This window comes from Suricata suricatta, chromosome 2, assembly GCF_006229205.1.
Source record: "Suricata suricatta isolate VVHF042 chromosome 2, meerkat_22Aug2017_6uvM2_HiC, whole genome shotgun sequence".
Lineage (NCBI taxonomy): Eukaryota > Metazoa > Chordata > Mammalia > Carnivora > Herpestidae > Suricata > Suricata suricatta.
The window spans coordinates 2,452,595-2,470,113 of NC_043701.1; the positions used below are offsets into that span (position 1 = coordinate 2,452,595).

At 61.7% G+C, this 17,519-nt stretch overlaps 1 protein-coding gene and 1 long non-coding RNA gene across 2 annotated transcripts in view; both read left to right on the forward strand.

Moving 5' to 3' along the window:
* The first annotated feature begins 3,564 nt into the window (after positions 1 to 3,564).
* Positions 3,565 to 4,964, forward strand: LOC115304488. Its single transcript, XR_003914459.1, has 2 exons — positions 3,565 to 3,980; positions 4,459 to 4,964. It is a non-coding gene; the product is annotated as an uncharacterized LOC115304488 (long non-coding RNA).
* Positions 4,965 to 11,109: 6,145 nt separating this feature from the next.
* Positions 11,110 to 17,519, forward strand: part of CNPY1 (canopy FGF signaling regulator 1) — a 31,319-nt gene continuing 24,909 nt past the window's right edge. The window contains 1 exon segment of the mRNA XM_029921081.1: positions 11,110 to 11,465. Within this exon segment, the coding sequence (XP_029776941.1) occupies positions 11,179 to 11,465 (287 nt within the window). The 5' untranslated portion in view covers positions 11,110 to 11,178.

Consider the following 17,519-nt stretch of genomic DNA (forward strand, 5'->3'; position numbering starts at 1 on the left):
GGGGCTCCCCTGGACTCCTGTTACAGGATTTATTTCTGCCCCTACTTTCTTTGTCTGTTCGACTCATCTGGAGAAGAGAAACGATGGAGTAAGTGGTAAGAACCCGACTGGGTGTGAACCCAGCGGGCACAACAGCGGCCCTGCTCCCTCCCCCCTCCCCCCTACCGCAGGGGAAGCTGCGCTTCCTAAGACCCACCTGCTTTGTCACCCAGCTGCTCTCAGGACACCGGTGACAGTCTTCTCTCCCCCTCTTCTCCTGAGCAGCAGATTCTTATCTGCCCCGCCCCCACCGCCCTGCGGAGGGCACTCTGCCGCCTCCACAATTGTCAGCAGACCTTCAGGCCCGTGTGTCAGCCGTCAGCAAGATGGCCTGCGCAGGCTATTGATTTAATGACAACTATCACTGCTCGGAATTGATCTAATGTTTTCATTACACTAAAAATGCTTTAACAAGTTCATTCAGAACCGGGCGATGGTAGAGATCTCCTCGGGCCTGACTGTCCCTGAAGAAAGGTGAGTCGTGGGCGGCCTTCTGGGGTGAGAGCCCCGGGTGCAGGGACATGCAGCCTCACGCTGTGCAGCCGCCTTCCCAGAAGGGACCAGAGACCTCACTGTGCCCGCCAGGACTTTCTACTTAGGAACGCTCCGTGCCGCTGCAGCGGGCTCCCATGGCCTCTGTCCACTCCCCCAGCAGGTGCCCGGTACAGTCGTGCCCTTGAAAAGGCTCAGCCTCCTCCTCCTCCTCCGTCTGGCTGTCCCATCTGCTCCTGGGGACGTCAGCGTTTCCTACCTGGATTCTCCTTCCTTTCCTCCCTGCCTTTTCTGCTTCGTGTGGCCGTCAGTGTGAGCCCTGACTGCTTCCAAGCTGTGGGACTCTGTGCCCCAGGGCCCCACACAGAACTGTGGGTGCGGGCACACGTTCATAAGGAAGTGGCAAGGGGCCGGCACACTGAGTGCCCTGGGAAACCATCCGTCCCCCCGGCTGGGCCTCCCATGTGCGGGGCCGGCACCCTGGACCGACTGCTCCCACCTCACCTGGCCTCGGTGCCCTCCTGAGCCTGGATCCCCAGCCTGGCCTAGTACCGAGGACCGGCTCTCTGCTCAGACCCCTGCTCCGAGCCGGCGGTCAGCTGTTGGTCACGGAGTCCCCACGACAGGACCCGCTGTATCACTCGAGAGGCCCATGCCGGTGGAGACGCAAGGCCTATTAGCCAATCGGTAAGCGCCCCCAAACGGCGACAGCAGACGGCTCACAGGCGGCCCCTGCCCCCGAGGGCCGGCCAGTCTGTGTCCTGGAACCACAGTCACAGCCGCCTCGGGGAACAGGTGTCCTGGCCGGAAGCCATAGCACCAGGCCACTTTCTTATGCGTGGGCTGTGGGGCCCGTGGCCCTGGGCCTGTGGGCACTGCCTCCCGGGGGTCCCTTCAGTGACACTGGCCTGCGATCAGACCCACAGGCCCACCTGCCAGCTCCGAATGGCGGGGGGCCCTGAGCAGACGAAACTCGCACGTCTCAGGAGGGCACCAAGAGCGCCCGAGCCCCGCGTGCACGCCGCGCGGCCCCCAGGGCTGTGGGTGTTCGGAGCCGGGCAGGTCCTGGCCAGGACGCAGGCCCGGGTCCCAGAGTGATGTCGACACTCACAGTCCTCAGGCCAGGACGCGAGGTTGGCTGCCACCCAGAGCCCAGAGCCAGGGAGCGCCGCCTCCCATGGGGCCGGGAGATGAGGGGGCCGCGCTGCGCATCCCCGAGTGCGGGCTGGGCCCCAGCGCACCCCCAGACGCCGGCGCGCCGCCGTGGACGCCAACGCAGACCCACCCATTTATCCACTGGAAAGACACGCATTTGGGGGTCTTTCTACACACCCGTCGTCCCTGTGCGGTCTAGGGGCTCCTGGACCTGAGAAATGAAGAAATCACAAACACCCCAGCATCCGGCCTCCGGGGCTCAGCTCTTCATTGACTTGGACGTACATTTCAACAGAGGTTTTCCCAGACCTGGCTGATGAAATCTCGGAGCTGCTGGGGCCCAGATGAGACCCTGAACCACATAAACCAACGCGCGCTGGTACCCTGGCCCCCCACGCCTCACCCCACTCACACACGGCGTCCGTCACCGTCCCTGCCTAGCCACAGAGTCCAACGGCCTTGTCGCCACTGGCCACCGGGACCCGTTCTCCCACCAGGGTATGGGCGCACCAGGGCAAGTGCAGGTAAATAATGCCTCGGGGGCGCAGGCTCGGAGCTGACCGCTGTCACCTCTACCACAGGCCATCAGCACGTCAGATGTCCAAGCCAGCGGCAAGGCATCAGGCCAGGACACCGCAGGTGCACCCGGCGAATGGCACAGACAGAGGGCTGAGCGGATGGGGACGATGACCCGACACGCTCCATGACTCACCTTTTCTTTAATAACCTTCACGGTTGACGGACACCAGCCTCCAGGCTCGCGCTCTCTGACAGTCAAGTCAGGGCTTGGCCGCGTCCTCCCTGTGGTCCGTCCGTCAGGGCCGCCCCTTCCCCTCCAAGGAAGACGACATGCTGGGTGGTGTTTACCCTTCCCGTCCCTTAATCCAGGCAAAGGCTCGGCCTGTGCTCGGAGAATCCACATGGCAGACCCTCCAAGACCGACGTTAGTGTGTGGGCTCTGATTTGTGGGGTTTTCTCTGAGTCCTCAGCACCTGATCGAGTTACTTATTTATTTTTAAATTTTTTAATGTTTATTTTTGCGAGAGAGAGAGACACACACAAAGCACAAGCAGGAGTAGGGCAGAGAGGGAGGGAGACACAGAAACGGAAGCAGCTCCAGGCCCTGAGCTGCCAGCACAGAGCCCGACGCAGGGCTCGAACCCACGAACCGTGAGATCATGACCTGAGCTGAAGTCAGACGCTAAACCGACTGAGCCCCCCAGGCGCCATTGGCACCTGATTTAAAAATGTAAACACGGCTTTGCCTGTGAAATACACGAAAGACAAAAACTGCCTACTGTTAAAGTAGTTTTTCTCCTCCGATTTGTGTCTACACCTAAAACCAAAGTGGAGCTACAATAATGGTTATTCACCCTGGTTGACAAAAGAAACCTGCATGATTTCTGTTTTGTTTTGTTTTCAGAAATGGTTGATAGTGGTGATGGGGGTGGGGTTCCCTAAAGGTTCTTGAGCTGAGGAGAATGTCTCATGAGTGGTTGGTTTGGGGGCTAAGCCAAAATGGTTGACGCATGGGGGCGCCTGGGGGGCTCAGTCGGTTGAGCCTCCGACTTCGGCTCAGGTCATGATCTCACGGTTCGTGGGTTCGAGCCCCGCGTCGGGCTCTGTGCTGACAGCTCGGAGCCTGGAGCTGCTTCCGATTCTGTGTCTCCCTCTGTCTCTCTGCTCCTCCCCTGCTCACATGTTGTCTCTCTTTGTCTCTGAAAAATAAATAAACCTTAAAAAAAAAAACGAAACACAAATGAAATGGTTGGTGCAGTGGCTTGTCCACCCCTACCACCTCTCCCTGTGACCTTCACCCTGACTCCTTCTCTCTGCCTGAGTTACCGGTTCTTTGGTATCAGTTGAGGACGGCTATAGGCTGTGGGCGGTCTGGGGAGCGGGCGTGTAGTGTGGGTTTTTGGCCCTGTGGCTCCGGGCATCTCCTCACGCTGCCCCCCACAGGCAGGTCTGTGTCCACACAGGAGGTCGACCCTGCGCCTTGGGGTCCCCGTCCCTCTCAGGAAGGCCAGCTCTGTACCAGCCCGCTCCTCGCTGCCCGGTGTGGCCACCAGGTGGGCCCCGCCGCCACACGCTCCCTGGCTTCCCCCTCAGGCAGGGGCGCGTGGCCTTATTGGAGCCGTGGCCATGATCTGACACTGACCGGGAAGTGGCTTTCTCCCTAGGGAGAGCAGGTGTCTTTCAGAGGAGGCTTGTAGGCGAGACTCCTGGCGGGACCGGAGGGCCCTGGTCACAGCAGAGCGCGCTGACCCACGTGGTGGGCCTGCCGTGGCAAGGTGAGGTCAGCCTGGGGCATTCCCTGATCGGCATTTAGCACAGAACTCACGCCGAGTCCTGCGTTTCCTTGGATGCCCAGCCTTTTCCGATGGAAGCGGGGGACCCGCGTGACCGTCTTTCCAGAGCCCTCGGGAGGCAGTGTGGTTATGGGAGGGGGCGGGCTCTCGCTCTGGCCTCGGGAGGCGCCCGCAGGCCAGCCACCCCTCTCTGCACGGAAGGCATTTGGGCGACATGGTGGTGAGTCCTAGAGACGCACCCGGTGTTGGGTCTTGGCTTTGCAGCCCTGTGTGGCCGGAAGCCAGGCCCTCAGTTTCCCTGCCAGCAAAATGGGATGATAGCAAACGTCCCATGGGCTTCAGTGTGACAGCACGTGGACTGACCACACGGTGCTGAGGCCCGAGCCACCCCGCAGGTGGCCCCACGGATCACTGTCCCCGAGAGACCCTTAGCCACGTCGCGCTTGGTTTTCACTGACAGTGACCCCAAGGGCGGAGCGTCCCTGGAAGAGCCGAGCCGCAGCCCAGCGGCCACACCCCAGCCTCACAGAAGACAGCGGGTGCACAAGGAGGGCGGGACGGAAGACTGCTGAGTGCAGGCAGGTGAGAGTTACCGAACAGAAGAGCGGCTTCCCAGGGAGCCGCCGAAGACCTCCCGGCCGGTGGGCTCCCCGGGCTCCGGACGCCGACCGGACCCGTGTTCTGCCGGCTCCCGAAATCCTCCCGCCCTGGTTGGTGCCGTTTCTCCCAGAGTGAAAGCATTTGCCGACCTTAATGAGCTCTTCCCTGGGTGACTAAAGGCCACTATCCCGAGCATCGAGGGTGACTGACTAAGACTGGAGGTAAACAGAATTACAGTGAAACCAGAATATTCCCTGGAAGACAAACACTGGCAGTTGCTAATTCTCGTGTTATTTCTTTTTCTTACAATCACACAGATGGAAAATGCCTGTGGTTTGGGCTCTGAGTAAAATATTATAAGATTTATCTTTTTTTGTTTTGTTTTTTGGCGTTCATCGCTCTGCCTCGTGTCCAGAGCATCTTCAAGTTGCTGGAATGAGTTCTCCTCCCAGTGATGCTGGTTTTAGGCCTGGAAAATATAATTTGGGTTAAAGCTCGATGGGGAGTCGCTAGCGCGGACGGGTTGCCGTGGAGATGTGCGGGGAGGGGCCGGATGGCCGCGGTGTTGGAGCCTCGGGTCCAGGCTTTGTCTCCGCGCCAGCTGGTGGCCTCCTGGTCCCCACACCCTCCCCACCTGCTGCCTCCCTGAATCGCTGCCCGCACATGACTAGCACAAAGTAGGGGGGCACTTCCGGGGGGCTCTGGGCGGAGCAAGTCTTCGATAACTGAACCCCGACTTTGTTCAGCGACTGAGCAGCCAGGTCCTTGCTAGGACGGCTTGCTCTCTTCCTCAGCCGCGGAGGACGCGTCGCTGCTGCCCTAAGCCAAATGCAGTCATTTCCTTTCCGCGCTGGTGAGGGTCTGGGCCAGACCCCAGGACACCCGGGCCAGTAAGAGTGGTGGGACCCCCGGGGGTGTCTGGGCACGCTGTCCCTGCAAACAGAGGGGGACGGGGACACACTGGGCTGTGACTCTGGATGGCAGCCCTGAGGGCTGGAAGCCTGGAGCCATGGACAGCGTCCCGCCACCGGGCGGGGCAGCTGGGAGCCTCTCAGAGAACTAGCATGAGAGACGGAGTGTCTTGGAGGTGCCCAGCTACCCGCTGCTGAGGCTGCTGACCCGTGGCCGCCCTGGTTCACAGAGACAAGCCTTCCACCTGACTGCGGAGTGTGCACCCCCGATTCGTACGCTGCAGCCCTCAGCCCCCTGGGACCCAGAAGGGCCCCCTAGAGGTAAGGTCTTCAGGGACCGTAACCCTAATGAAGGCTGGGGTTGTAATAACCTGTGAACTACAGTCCACAGCCCACGACCCAACGTGGCTGCTCTCAGGAGACAGACGGTACACGCACAGGGGACGGACCGAGTGCGACACGGACAGCCCACGGAGAGGTAGCCGGGCCTGCGAGCACCGACCTGGGACTTGTGGCCTCCGGAACCGTGAGGCGTGACCGTGGTGGGAGCCCCGTCGGTGGTAGTCACGGCCGCCCTCGGAGACGGGACAGGCGTGAGAGGCAAGCAAACCGCACCCGACCTGACGCAGAGCGGCTTCGAAGCGGGGGAAGTCGACTGAGCCCAGGAGTGAAGCAGCTCGCGGGGTCTGTGCCCGCCGTCGGACAGCCAGGCTCGCACACCTCTTGGCTGCCTGCTGTGCAGACGCGGACGGGGTCCCTTCTGCCTCCGCTCGTGGAAGAGAGGAGAGCCTTCCCCTCGGGTCTCGGCCGGATACACACGTGCAATCCCGGACCAGCAACTGGTAATGTGCGTGCAACCACTGCGGTGGGATCAGACTAGGAAGGAGCCAGTTTTCTGATACTAGTGGTCGTCAGTAACCGAATAGAGTGGTGCTTTACTCATACGGAAGAAAGTGGGACAGAAACCCCACTGATCCCCAACAGGCCCACTGGTTTTGCCTCCCCCAGAGCTCCCGGATTCACCCACCTCTCAGCCTCTCCTCTGTGTTCCTGTGATCCGAGCCGCAGTCATCCCATGCTTGGACTGGTGCAGTAGCCTATCAGCTGGGTCACCTGCCCCCACCCCGGTCCCCTCTGCCCCTTCAAACGACAGCCTAAATCATTTCTGAAAAACACGAGTCACATCAAGCCACACCTTACAATGCAGTGGCTTAGCAGAGAGATACCTTTCCTTCCCTCCACCTGCAAGGGCCGGCCTGTCTGGCCAGAGTAAGGCCCCGTCTTCGCGTGCTCGTCTGCAGAGACCCTATCTCTGGTTCCATCACAGTCACAGATCCCGGGCATCGGCTGAGGACCGTCCTTTTGGAGATGCCGTTGGGCCCGGACGGTGAGGAGCAGGGGAGGACGGAGAGCAGCCTCCTGTGCCCTCCTGGCCAGACCTCCGCCTCCCTCGGAGGCTCCCGGCTGCTCCCGCCTCCTCAGCCCTGAGCAGGGCCCCGGAAGGAGGCCCGAGGCTGGGCTCCAGGTCACCGTTTCTACGAGGGCATGGCCGGCCTTTGGGTCCCTGAGGGGGACTGTGGCGCTCGGCGCCCTCTGGACGTCTAGTGCCCACAGCATGAAGAGAGCCTCGGGCGTGGGCCCCTCCGCTTGCAGGTCAGCGAGTGTCTTTTGATGGGCAGAGTGCAGGTCGTGTTCTCTTCCCCCCCGATGTGTCCCCATCCCTGGTGGGGGGCAGCGGGCAGGGCTCTGTCTCCCCCGAAAGGCTCTGGGCTCCACTAAGCAGGACCCAGACGTTCTGGACGGTGGGAGAGTGGCCATCCTGTGACCACGGCTATTTCTCAGAGACACAGGCAGAGGCCGGGCCAGACCCACACCCGTGACAAGAGCCTGTGACCCCGGGTCCGGCCCCTCCCAGGCTGCGTCTGGGATTCACCTGCAGGTGCCATCCGGGGACTGGCGGTGACCGTCCCCGCCCTGCCCACTGGAGGCGGCTGCACGTCCCCAGCTCCTCCTCACCCCAGCGCTGCCCCGCGCCCTCCGCTGCTGCCTGTCCCTTGCTCTCGCCCTTGAAGGCGGCAGGTGCTCCAACATTGGTTGATCCCGAGCCTCCAGGGCTGGGCGGGCAGCAGTGGTGGCTCCTGACGCGCAGTGCTCCCCTGTCCCCCGGAAGCGGCTCTCCGGCTGCCTGTCACTCGCTGACCGCAGGGCCGCTCCAGACGGCTCCTGCACCCACGCGCCCCGGGACCCTCCGATTCTGCCGTGACCTCCGCCACCTCCCTGGCACTTCCAAATCTCCCTCCGAGAAAGGGAGGGGGAGGAGGGGCGGGGGAAGGGAGGAGGCAGACAGACGGAAGGGGCTGGCGGGCCCAGCGGGGAGGGGCTGGCCCTCTGGCAGACAACGTGACCCGCCACCCCCCACGGGGCTCGCTCCTGCCGCCTGCTCTAATAAACCCAAAACTCCAGTGACTTAAGTGAAGATTTCAGATTAACATTTAAATTAACACCGGACTGGAAATCTGGAGGCCCAGGTCGCTGATGTGACTCTGTTAACGTGTTCTGTGACCTGGGGCAGAAATCTAAAATGATCTTTTCTCACCGAGCCGGCCCTCCATGGGGAGGTCAGGGATGGCAAACCTGCAGGCCCCCCTCCCTCCGCGCCTGTCCTGGAATCTAGAGCCTTCCATGAGTGGGGTGGTCGCTTCTGACCCTGAGTCGCTGCTTGACCAGTGAGTGTGGCCCCTCCCACCGCCCCCCACCCCTGGGTCTGGGAGAGAGAGGCACAGGGGACGAGGCCCTCTCCGACCCCCAGGGGCCATCAGCTCAGTCCCTCCAGGGGTCTGTCCTCACGAGACATCCTACATGGCTGTCTTGGTGGCCCCGAATCTGGGGACTGAGTGGAAGGGAACAGGTGTTACCATATAACCGATGGCCCAGGGGGCCAGACACACCCCACCGTACACATCCAGCCTTGTGGGCTCTTGAGAACCCAGACACCCCTCTACCCCCCGCTCAGGCTGGACTCGGACACCTGGGTCTGAGACACCGAGCAGAGAAACCTCAGGGGTCAGGGATCCCAGGCAGGTCACCAGGTCAGGTTGGGGATTCCAAGAATTGGGACCCTTCCAGAGGGTGGGTGAGGGGCTGGCCCAGCAGGTGCCTGACGCTCTGTCCTAGGCTGAGGGCATAACTCGGCTGACGTTGGACAACCTTTCCCGACTCCTGCCTGGGAGGCTTACATTTGCCTGCGACTCGGCAACATCGGAATAGGGCCGGGACATTCTCCGAGGGGCCAGGGAGGTGCCGGCGGGCCATCGGGACCTCCCCCTGCAGCCGCCCCTCTGCGGACCGCCCGCAGGCCTGGGCCCCGTGGCCTGGCCCAGCTCATGGGGCCCCAGGGCGGGAAGGGAGGGGGCCGCACCGGGGCCAAGGGCATGTGTCCGCTCTCTCTCCAGGAAGGAAGGTCCCGGAACACACATTCCAGAGCCACGCCGGGCTGTGCGGGAGCCAGAAAGGCAGCGTGCTTTCTCTGTGGCCAAACCATCCAGGTTCTGCGGGTGACAGCCTTGGAGACACCGGCAGTTCTGTTCTGGGAAAATTACGCCCGGAGACGGAGGCTGTCTCTGCTGATGACTCACTTCGCGCAGGCCATGGCGCGGGTGTGGTCTGTGACAATAGTGCCCCACAGCTGCAGCCAGAGGACAAGGCCTCTTACCAGGCCAGTCAAGAAATAACGCCTCCAAACCGACAGGTGGATTCCACGACCGTCCGGGGAGCGGGCCGAGAGCGCAGCGTCCAGGGGCGGCCGGGGCGCACCTCTCTCCCGTTGTTTCCGGGGGCATGAGTCCCTCCGACCAAAGCCGGTGCCGCTGCCCGCGTGGGTCCCTGCCGCCCGGGCTCATCGCAGGGTGCCAGGAGGGGCTGGTGGTGCAAGGGCCTCTCTCCAGGGGTCACCTTACCCCTGTGCTCACGGAGGAGCCCCCCGTGGCCGGAACGGTGTCCCCGCCCCGGGCTGCTGCCCGGCTTAACACCGCTGCCGACGCGGGCGGCCGGGCCCCAGGCCCAGAGGTCTCCGGCCTTTACGGAGCTCGGGTCAGGAAGGGGAAGATACCCAGACAGGCCCCTCCCCGAGTCCGCTCCAGCGCCGTGAGGTTTCACTGCCAGGTGATGACCGCCCCGCCCCACGTCCGCATCGTGGGCACCGCGTAGACCCGCCAGAGTGGAAACATCCTCCTGACACGGCCTCCCCAGGGCCCACAGCTCCTGTCTGAGATCAGAACAATTTCGTCAGCACAAGCTCAGGTTCAATCCACGAACTGCTTTGCCCAAAACAAGCTGTAAAACACTTTGAAACCCGCGCCACGTGACGCACGTGGTCCCGGGGACCCAGGAGGCCTATCGCCGTCCTGTCCAGGCTATCTTGACGGTCTGCAGCTGCGGGCAAGGCTGGAGAGTCAGGGCTGCACCCCGGCCCGAGCCCTCGGTCTGCGGGCTGAAGTGGCAGCTCTGGGCGGAGACACCCGCAGACGCGCCTGGACGAGCCAGGAGAGCGGCCCGGGAGAGGAGCCAACCGCCCAGGCCCGGCCGTGGGGACACAGCCCAGTCCACGCACGGGGCGGGGAGCCCCCGGAGTGCTGGCTGCCATCGTGATCGGGGCACGCCTTCGCTGTCGCAGTGGCCCGCCTGGGCCCTGCTCACACACACAGTCAGGACCCGGCGTGGAGCAGGGTCAGGTCCACAGTGCCCGAATTCACATCCTGGGCGGTGACGGTGGTGCTGTTCCAACAAAGGGACTCGGTTTTGCCTGAGTAAGACAGAGGTTGCTTCGGCCTCAGCAGCAGCGGGGCCGCCCTGGGGGGCAGGCTTGCTTCCTCCATCAGGCCCCACACCCTCGTCCACGGCTGGGGCCACACAGCCCGCCCAGAGTTCTTTTCCTGCTGAGACACGAGGCTGATGTTGGAGGCTCCACTTCGTTTACCTGCTGCTGGTGAGCTTCTCCGCTGGGCCTGGGGAGCAGGGCCCAGGCCCGGCGTGGAGCCCACAGGACCTCAGGTCCAGAGGCTCTGGCCATTTCGAATCCAGCAAGAATGTGTCATTTGGGAGCAGGGCCCGGTTTGGGGCCAAGCTTTCCCCATAAGGCGAGGTTCCCTGAGTGTAATTAATGCAACCCAGTGAGGCTTGGGGGTCCCTGACAGACTAGGAGCAACAGCGTCTTGATTCTTTAAAAACAGCGTATGTTAGGGGCTCCTGGGTGACTCAGTCGGTTAAGCGTCCAACTTTGGCTCAGGCCACGATTTCACAGTATGTGGGTTTGAGCTGTGCTGACAGCTCAGAGCCTGGAGCTGCTTCCGATTCTGTCTCCCCCTCTCTCTGCCCTTCCCATGCTCGCAATCTGTCCCTCTATCAAGAATAAGTAGACATTTAAAAATTTTAATTAAAAAGCATATTTAAAATGTTTTAATGTTTATTTATTATTTTTGAGAGAGAGAGCGTGAGCAGGGGAGGAGCAGAGAGAAAGGGACACACAGAATCGGAAGCAGGCTCCAGCTTTCGAGCTGTCAGCACAGAGCCTGTCACGGGGCTCGAACTCACGAACCATGAGATCATGACCTGAGCTGAAGTCAGACACTTAACTGACTGAGCCACCCATGCGTCCCCAAAGCATATTTTAAATGAATAAGTACATGGTTTTAAGAACCACAGAGGACGACAGGGCACACAGGAAATGTGCCCTCGTGCCTGCGGCTGGCAGTCGGAGGGGGAGCCCTGCCTTCCCTGTTTGCAGGGGTGCGCACTGGCCGCGGGCCCGGCTGGAGCACTGCGCGGGTGGCCTGCCGGAGATTAGGGGCCACAAGGCCCGGACGGACGAGGTGGGGTCCGACGTCACCAAGGCCCGGCAGAAGACCAAGGTGGGCTCCTTCCGAACAAATCCTGACGGACGCAGGAGAGGAGAAAGGTAGCGGAAAAGAAATTATGTGCCAGTGTATAATTGCGGATATGGGCAATTACCAACCATTTATCCAAACAGCAGTTGGTCTTAATCTCGTAACCTTCCTCTTGTTCAGGGTATCAGCTCTAAATTGCTTCTGAGTCCTGGGGGAGCCGAAGTAATCTTTAAGCTTGAAATTGAAGTCTCTCTCCCAGCACCTAAATTTTGTGTCTTGTTGAGTCGGAAGACGTTTCGGCACTATTGTTCATCAGGATAAAAATAGCGTTTCCATGGTTCTTGGGCGAGGCCAGCAGGGGGCCCAGAGCGGCTTGTGGGGGCTGCGTCCCGCCCCCCTCCCGGGGCACCCTCCCCCAGACGCCCGCCCCTCCCCCAGGCCTACAGAGAGATCTCCTGGGGCTGCAGAGACCCGCTGGGGGAGGGACCGCCCTGAACCTTCGGGTCTGAGGTGCTGGAGGGACAGGCGGGGCCCCTGGGGGCCGGGCTCCGTCTCCACCACTGGCACTCAAGTCCTAACGCTGTGCACACGTCACCCACTGCGGTGTCATCCTAAGCAAGATTCACTCGGAGAAGTTGTCTCATAACATCGCCTACCTCACTCAGAGGCCGGTCTGGGGCTTCTCGCTGGGGTGGCCGGTGCGCTGTGCTGTCCATTAGAACAGATCATCGTGGGGCGCCGGGGGGCTCCTTTGGTTGAGTGTCCGGCTTCGGCTCAGGTCATGATCTCACGTTTATGGGTTCGAGCCCCACACCAGGCTCTGTGCTGACAGCTCAGAGCCTGGAGCCTGCTTCAGATTCTGTGTCTCCCTCTCTCTCTGACCCTCCCCTGCTCTCTCTGTCTGTCTCTCTGTCTCGTTCCCAAAAATAAATAAAATATTAAAAAAAGAAGAAGAGATCATCAAGGTGAGTGGTTTGCCTTTCCCCCCTTTCCGGGGTGCTGTGCCCATCAGAGGGCGCGGAAGGGGGACGAGGCCGCCAAGGGCTCCACGGGGTGCGGCGCTGTGAACGCACGTGTGCCGTTCCCCTCAGTCTGGAGTCAGTGCACCTGCTGCCGAGGGGGTAGGGGTCAGGGTCACGGTGTCTGGAGGCCCCGGACCAGGACGGACCCCTGGAGGCTGTCTGCTCAGGTCGTGTCCCCGGAAGGATTGTGGTTTCCCGAATCCCGTGCGCGTCCCTGCTTCCCCCAGGTGCCCCCGCCCCCGAGTCAGGCGGGCCCGGGGGTTTCTGTGCACAGGCCCACACGGTCACAAATGACCGGGGTGTTGGTGCCGTACTGGGTGACAGTGCACGTTATCTGGCCCCCTGCCAGGCACCAGCCCCGGAGAAAGGAAGACCCCCCTCTTCCCAGGCTGCCAGGGCAAAGGTGGGGACTCAGAAGGGGCTCATGAGACGCCAGAGGGTCACGGAAGGCAGGAACAAGGCAGGTGCACAGAGTCCGGGTCTGCAGCGGACGGAGGGCCACACGGGGGCTCGCCGGGGCTCACGCTGGCCCTCCGCCTCTGGGCTGTCACCCAGGCCTGGCTTGGAGGCCCTGAGCCTCTCTCTGGACAGGACCCGCATTTTCCTGGAGAAAGCAGGCGTCCTCACGCCCCCGCCCCAGGGCGCTCCTCATGGAGTCCCTCCAGTTGAAATAACCTTTTCAGTCTTTGCCACAAACCTTTGGTCTGCAGAGCGATTTGAAAGCCGCCATCCTGGGCCCTCCTGGCTGAGGCCGGGGGACCTCCTGGGCCTGGCCACCAGCACGGCTCCCTCGAGGGCACATGGGGAGGCCTGTGGGGCCCCAGAAGGCGGCTCTCTAAAGCCCCCGCGTTTTGGAACCATGTGGCTTTGAGGTCCGGGGTGGACGTCCCTTCTCCCGCCTCTGGCCGGCTCACGGTGGCGTGACCCCACAGGCCCCGGAAGCCACCGGAGCCTCCGCAGCCTCCAGCTCCGCACTCTCCCCTGCGGCGACTCCAGACCCGCCGCGCTGTTTCCTTCGGCCAGCGGGCTCCTCGGCCAAGCGCGGCACGCAGGCAGGCCCTTCACAGGCCCGTCTGGACGGGGGCCAGGCGGCCCGGCGGCGGCTCTCTGCCCGTCTGCCGCCAGGCTGCAGGATGCATGCGTGCGCTCCGCCCACGGCGGCGAGGAACCGGCAGGACGCTGGAGGAGGAGGTGTGGACCGGCCGTTGGCGGGCGGCCTGATGCGGGGCCTTCCCTGGGCCTCCGGGACCTGGGGGCCGGAGGGACCACACCTCTCACCTTGCTGCGTCTCTCTGCGTTTCCCCCCCTTTCCATTCTGCTTCTCCAAGGATAAAAGGAAACACGAATCTGCACGGCGTGTCCTCCGGGCAGAGGGAGCCGGCCTCCCAGGGTCCTTGGAAAGCCTCCCCTTCCTCAGCAGGAGTGTGGGGGGGGCCCCCCCTGAGAGCCTGTGAGCCGAGGGGCCGGGGAGAAGCCCTGGAGCTGGCCTTGCCGGCGCGGGGAGCCGGGGCTGGGGGCTGGGGGCCGGGGGGGGGGGCGGCGGGGGCAGGAGGCGAGTGCCCCAGCTGCTCAGGCTGCTCTCATGTGGCAGGACATTTGTGGAGGGTCCTGTGCACATCCGCCCACCAGGACCTTGGGGAGAGAGCTGCCCCAGGCCCGCCAGCCCCACCCTGTCCTGGGGCCCCGCCCCCTCCCTGGCCCTCTCCAGCTCTGACCTGGCTTTGCTCTGAGCCCCTGTTTCAGTCTTTCCCTCCCTCGGCTCCGTGCGCACAGGAGCAAGGGGCTGCCCGCCCCTGGGGTCACCCGCTAGAGCCACAGACACTCAGACGTGGCCTTTCACGTGGCCACAGCAAGACCCCGGCAGGTGTCCCTGGGAGGAGCTGTCCCTGGGAGGACTGGGCAGGGCCGGGTGGGGTCAGGCGCAGACTTAGGGTAGTGGGGGGTCATGGCAGCTGGGATGCCCCCGTTTCTCCTGGGCTCCAGCTGACTTCCAGCGAGACGTGCTCGCGGCCTGACAGTTTTCCGGCTGAGCAAGAGAGGAAGTGAGTTCCAGGGGTGGCCTGGGAGGTTTCGAGTGCTCCTTGGTGTCTTCAGAGCACCCCTGAACGTCGCCGGTGGAATCAGGCCCCAGCCCTCCCGCCCCCCCCCCCCGAGAGGCCCCCACTCCCACGGCTCTGCCCCACCCCCCACCCCCGCCTCAGGGCCTCCCTGATGAGAACCCACTGCCCAGGGGCTGAAAGTCCTGCTCTGGGGACTGTCGGGGTTCTGAGAGCACCCTCTCTGTGTCCTGCTCACAGGTGTGCGTGGGGACCAGGGGGCTGCCGGCAGCTCCCTGCCCCTGCACGGGTGGGCGGAGGCCCCCATTCCTCAGAACTGTGACAGGGCCAGTCCTGCTGCCTGGGCTGGGGGACCCCGACCTGACCTGAGGCTGCCCGGCAGAGCGGGCTACCAGGGAATGGCACGCGGGGCTGGGGTCTGAAGACAGAAGTCTCCTTGGCTTTGACTGATACCATCTTTGAGGTCACCAGAGGCCTTCAGTGTTCCCCATTTTAGGGGCAGCCTATAAAAGCAAATGGTGCAGGGTGCCTAGGGGCCCCATCGGGAAAGCATCCGACTTTGGCTCAGGTACTGATCTCACGGTTTGTGAGTTCAAGCCCTGCATTGGGCTCTGCACTGACCGCTCAGAGCCTGGAGCTGCTTCAGATTCTTTGTCTCCCTCTCTCTCTGCCCCTCCCCTGCTTGCACTCTGTCTATCTGTCTGTCTGTCTCTCTTTCTCTCTCAAAAATAAAAAAACATTTAAAAATTTGAAAAAAAAGAAATACAGAATTTGAAGTTCGGAAAGCTTTAGTGACTCACTAAGTTTTGGCAATTTGGTATTAATTTAATTTAATTGCTGATAAGTCCATTTAGACAGAGCCACATCCTTTGCTATCCATAGAGCTACCCCACACTGTTACAAACTGTGTAACACTAGGTTCCTGTGGCATTTTGGAGTTGTGCAGTGCACAACCCGTACAACTGTATGCAGGGCCCCTGTTTGCTAACGAGATGAGAGGCGTGGGCCTTTGTAATAGGCCGGCCGGGAAGCAGAGGGGAAACTCGGTCCCGTGTCAATTTTCAGACTGTAGTCTGCCACAAATAGGTGCAGTGCGGTGAAAGCAGCATGTAAAAATACACATAAAATATCAGAGTGCAACTTACGGCCCAGGAACTATTGTCCCGTGACCCTGTGTAATGAGCTGAAAGGCAAAAAGTGGGTCACGTCCAGAAAGGTAAAAGCCACCGCAGCAGATGGCCGTTCTCAGCATGGGACAGTAGCCTACAGGGATTTCATTTGGAAGATTATTAACACCCAAACCGGGCTGTAATAATTCCTGCCTCCCTCTACGGGAAGAGCCGGAGCTTCTCCGAGCCCTGATGTCATGGCAGAAACAGCTGGCAGCTTGGTGGTCTGCACATTGTCTAGGCCGGGGACCCAGGGCACCACGGGCGGGACTGAGCTCGTCCAGCCCAGACGCGGCCCAAGAGGCCTGGCTCCCGGCTCGCTGCTGCCGTGGCCTCTGTGACCTCCCAGGGTCCGGACGCCCTGCTGACTGTGGTGTAGACCAGAGGAGTTACCCCTGCCACTGTGAGCACCACTGTGAGAACAGTAAGACACACATCTCGCCTTCGGCTCCCGTTCCTGGCAGAGGTCCCGAAAGCCTTGTGACATCCCGAGTGATGGGGACAAGAGTGTGCTACTGAGGCGACCCTTGGGGCCCAGCCTTCAACCCCGCCGGACCTCTGGGGAGGGGAGGGGCTGGAGACCGAGCTCAGTCACCCACAGCCCATGATAGATCAGTCACACGCGTGCGCAATGACGCCCCAGCCCCAGGTTCAGAGCAGAAAAGGGGAAAGCCTTGTGTTCTGTTCCCTCTGGAACACGCGGGAAGTCTGTCCGGAAGCCCCACCCCCGTCCCCCCCAACGCTGCTCTCCCCTGTCGTGGTCGGGGTCTCCTGGGGGTGCACGCTTGAGCACAGGCGGGCGGCGGAGGGGGGGGGGTCTGTTAGCAGGGAGGGGGTGTGGTCCTTCACGGCCGAGCCTCTGGTGGACATGATGTGGGCTCAGGGGGTGCGGAGGGAGGGCAGGGTGCCGCCAGCCCCGCGCTCTGACTTCCGTTCTCGGCTCAGCGAGAGGAGGAGCTGGCGTGCGGATGGAGTGCGAGGTCAGGAGCAGGAACTCGGGGTCCCCGTAAGCGGGTCTGCGGACATGGTCAGCCCACAGACGGCATTTTAATCACTGTGGTACTCTGATAACAATTGTGGGCAAAGTTATGTTCCCGGGAAGCTGTATACAATCAGCAACAGTGGAAAAAAAAGTCAGAAAGACGTTCTCCAGTTTTAAGTGCAGAAAGGGGGCTGTGCGTGTGCCTGCCCGTGTTCCGGGGGGCAGCGTCTCAGCGTCCGCATTGCGGTGGCACTTGTGCTGACCGTGGGCGTCCCTGGGCCTTTCTTCTCTTCTTGCTTATCTTTAAATTTTTTCCATATTTTTCCATACATATTATCACTGTAATTTCTTTTGAAAGTGTGGGTTGGTTTTTTATTTTTATTTTTTGAGAAACCCAAAGAATTCCATGTCATTTCAGGAATTCCAATGCTAAAAAGCAGCATTGTCCCCAGTGGGTTGGAAAGCCGCACATAAACACGTGATTTGCTTTTTTCCAAGATCCCTGACCAAGGGCTCCCACGGGGCCGTCTCCCGGTTTGCTCAGCCTCCATTCCTGGCGGCCGCACGTCACCCCCATCGGTGACGCGGTCAGCACACGCTCATCCTCCAGACATTTTGAGAGCACCAGGAGGACGGCGTGGGCTGGGTGGCCCTTGGCAGGCCTCTGGGACGGCGCTGTCTGGTCTCCGTCGCCCTCGCCGCCCATGACCCTCCCCTGGGAGACGGTCGGTCTGGCCCCTCTTAACCGTCTACGGGGAAACGAACAGGGATTTGTGTGCTCAGTACGAAATAATGCCACCTGGTTTACTTCTGCTCCTGATGTCCCTTCCTCTCAAGGGAGAATGAGGATGAGTTCTATGGGTTCCCTGGGGGCTCAGTCAGCTAAACATCCGACTTC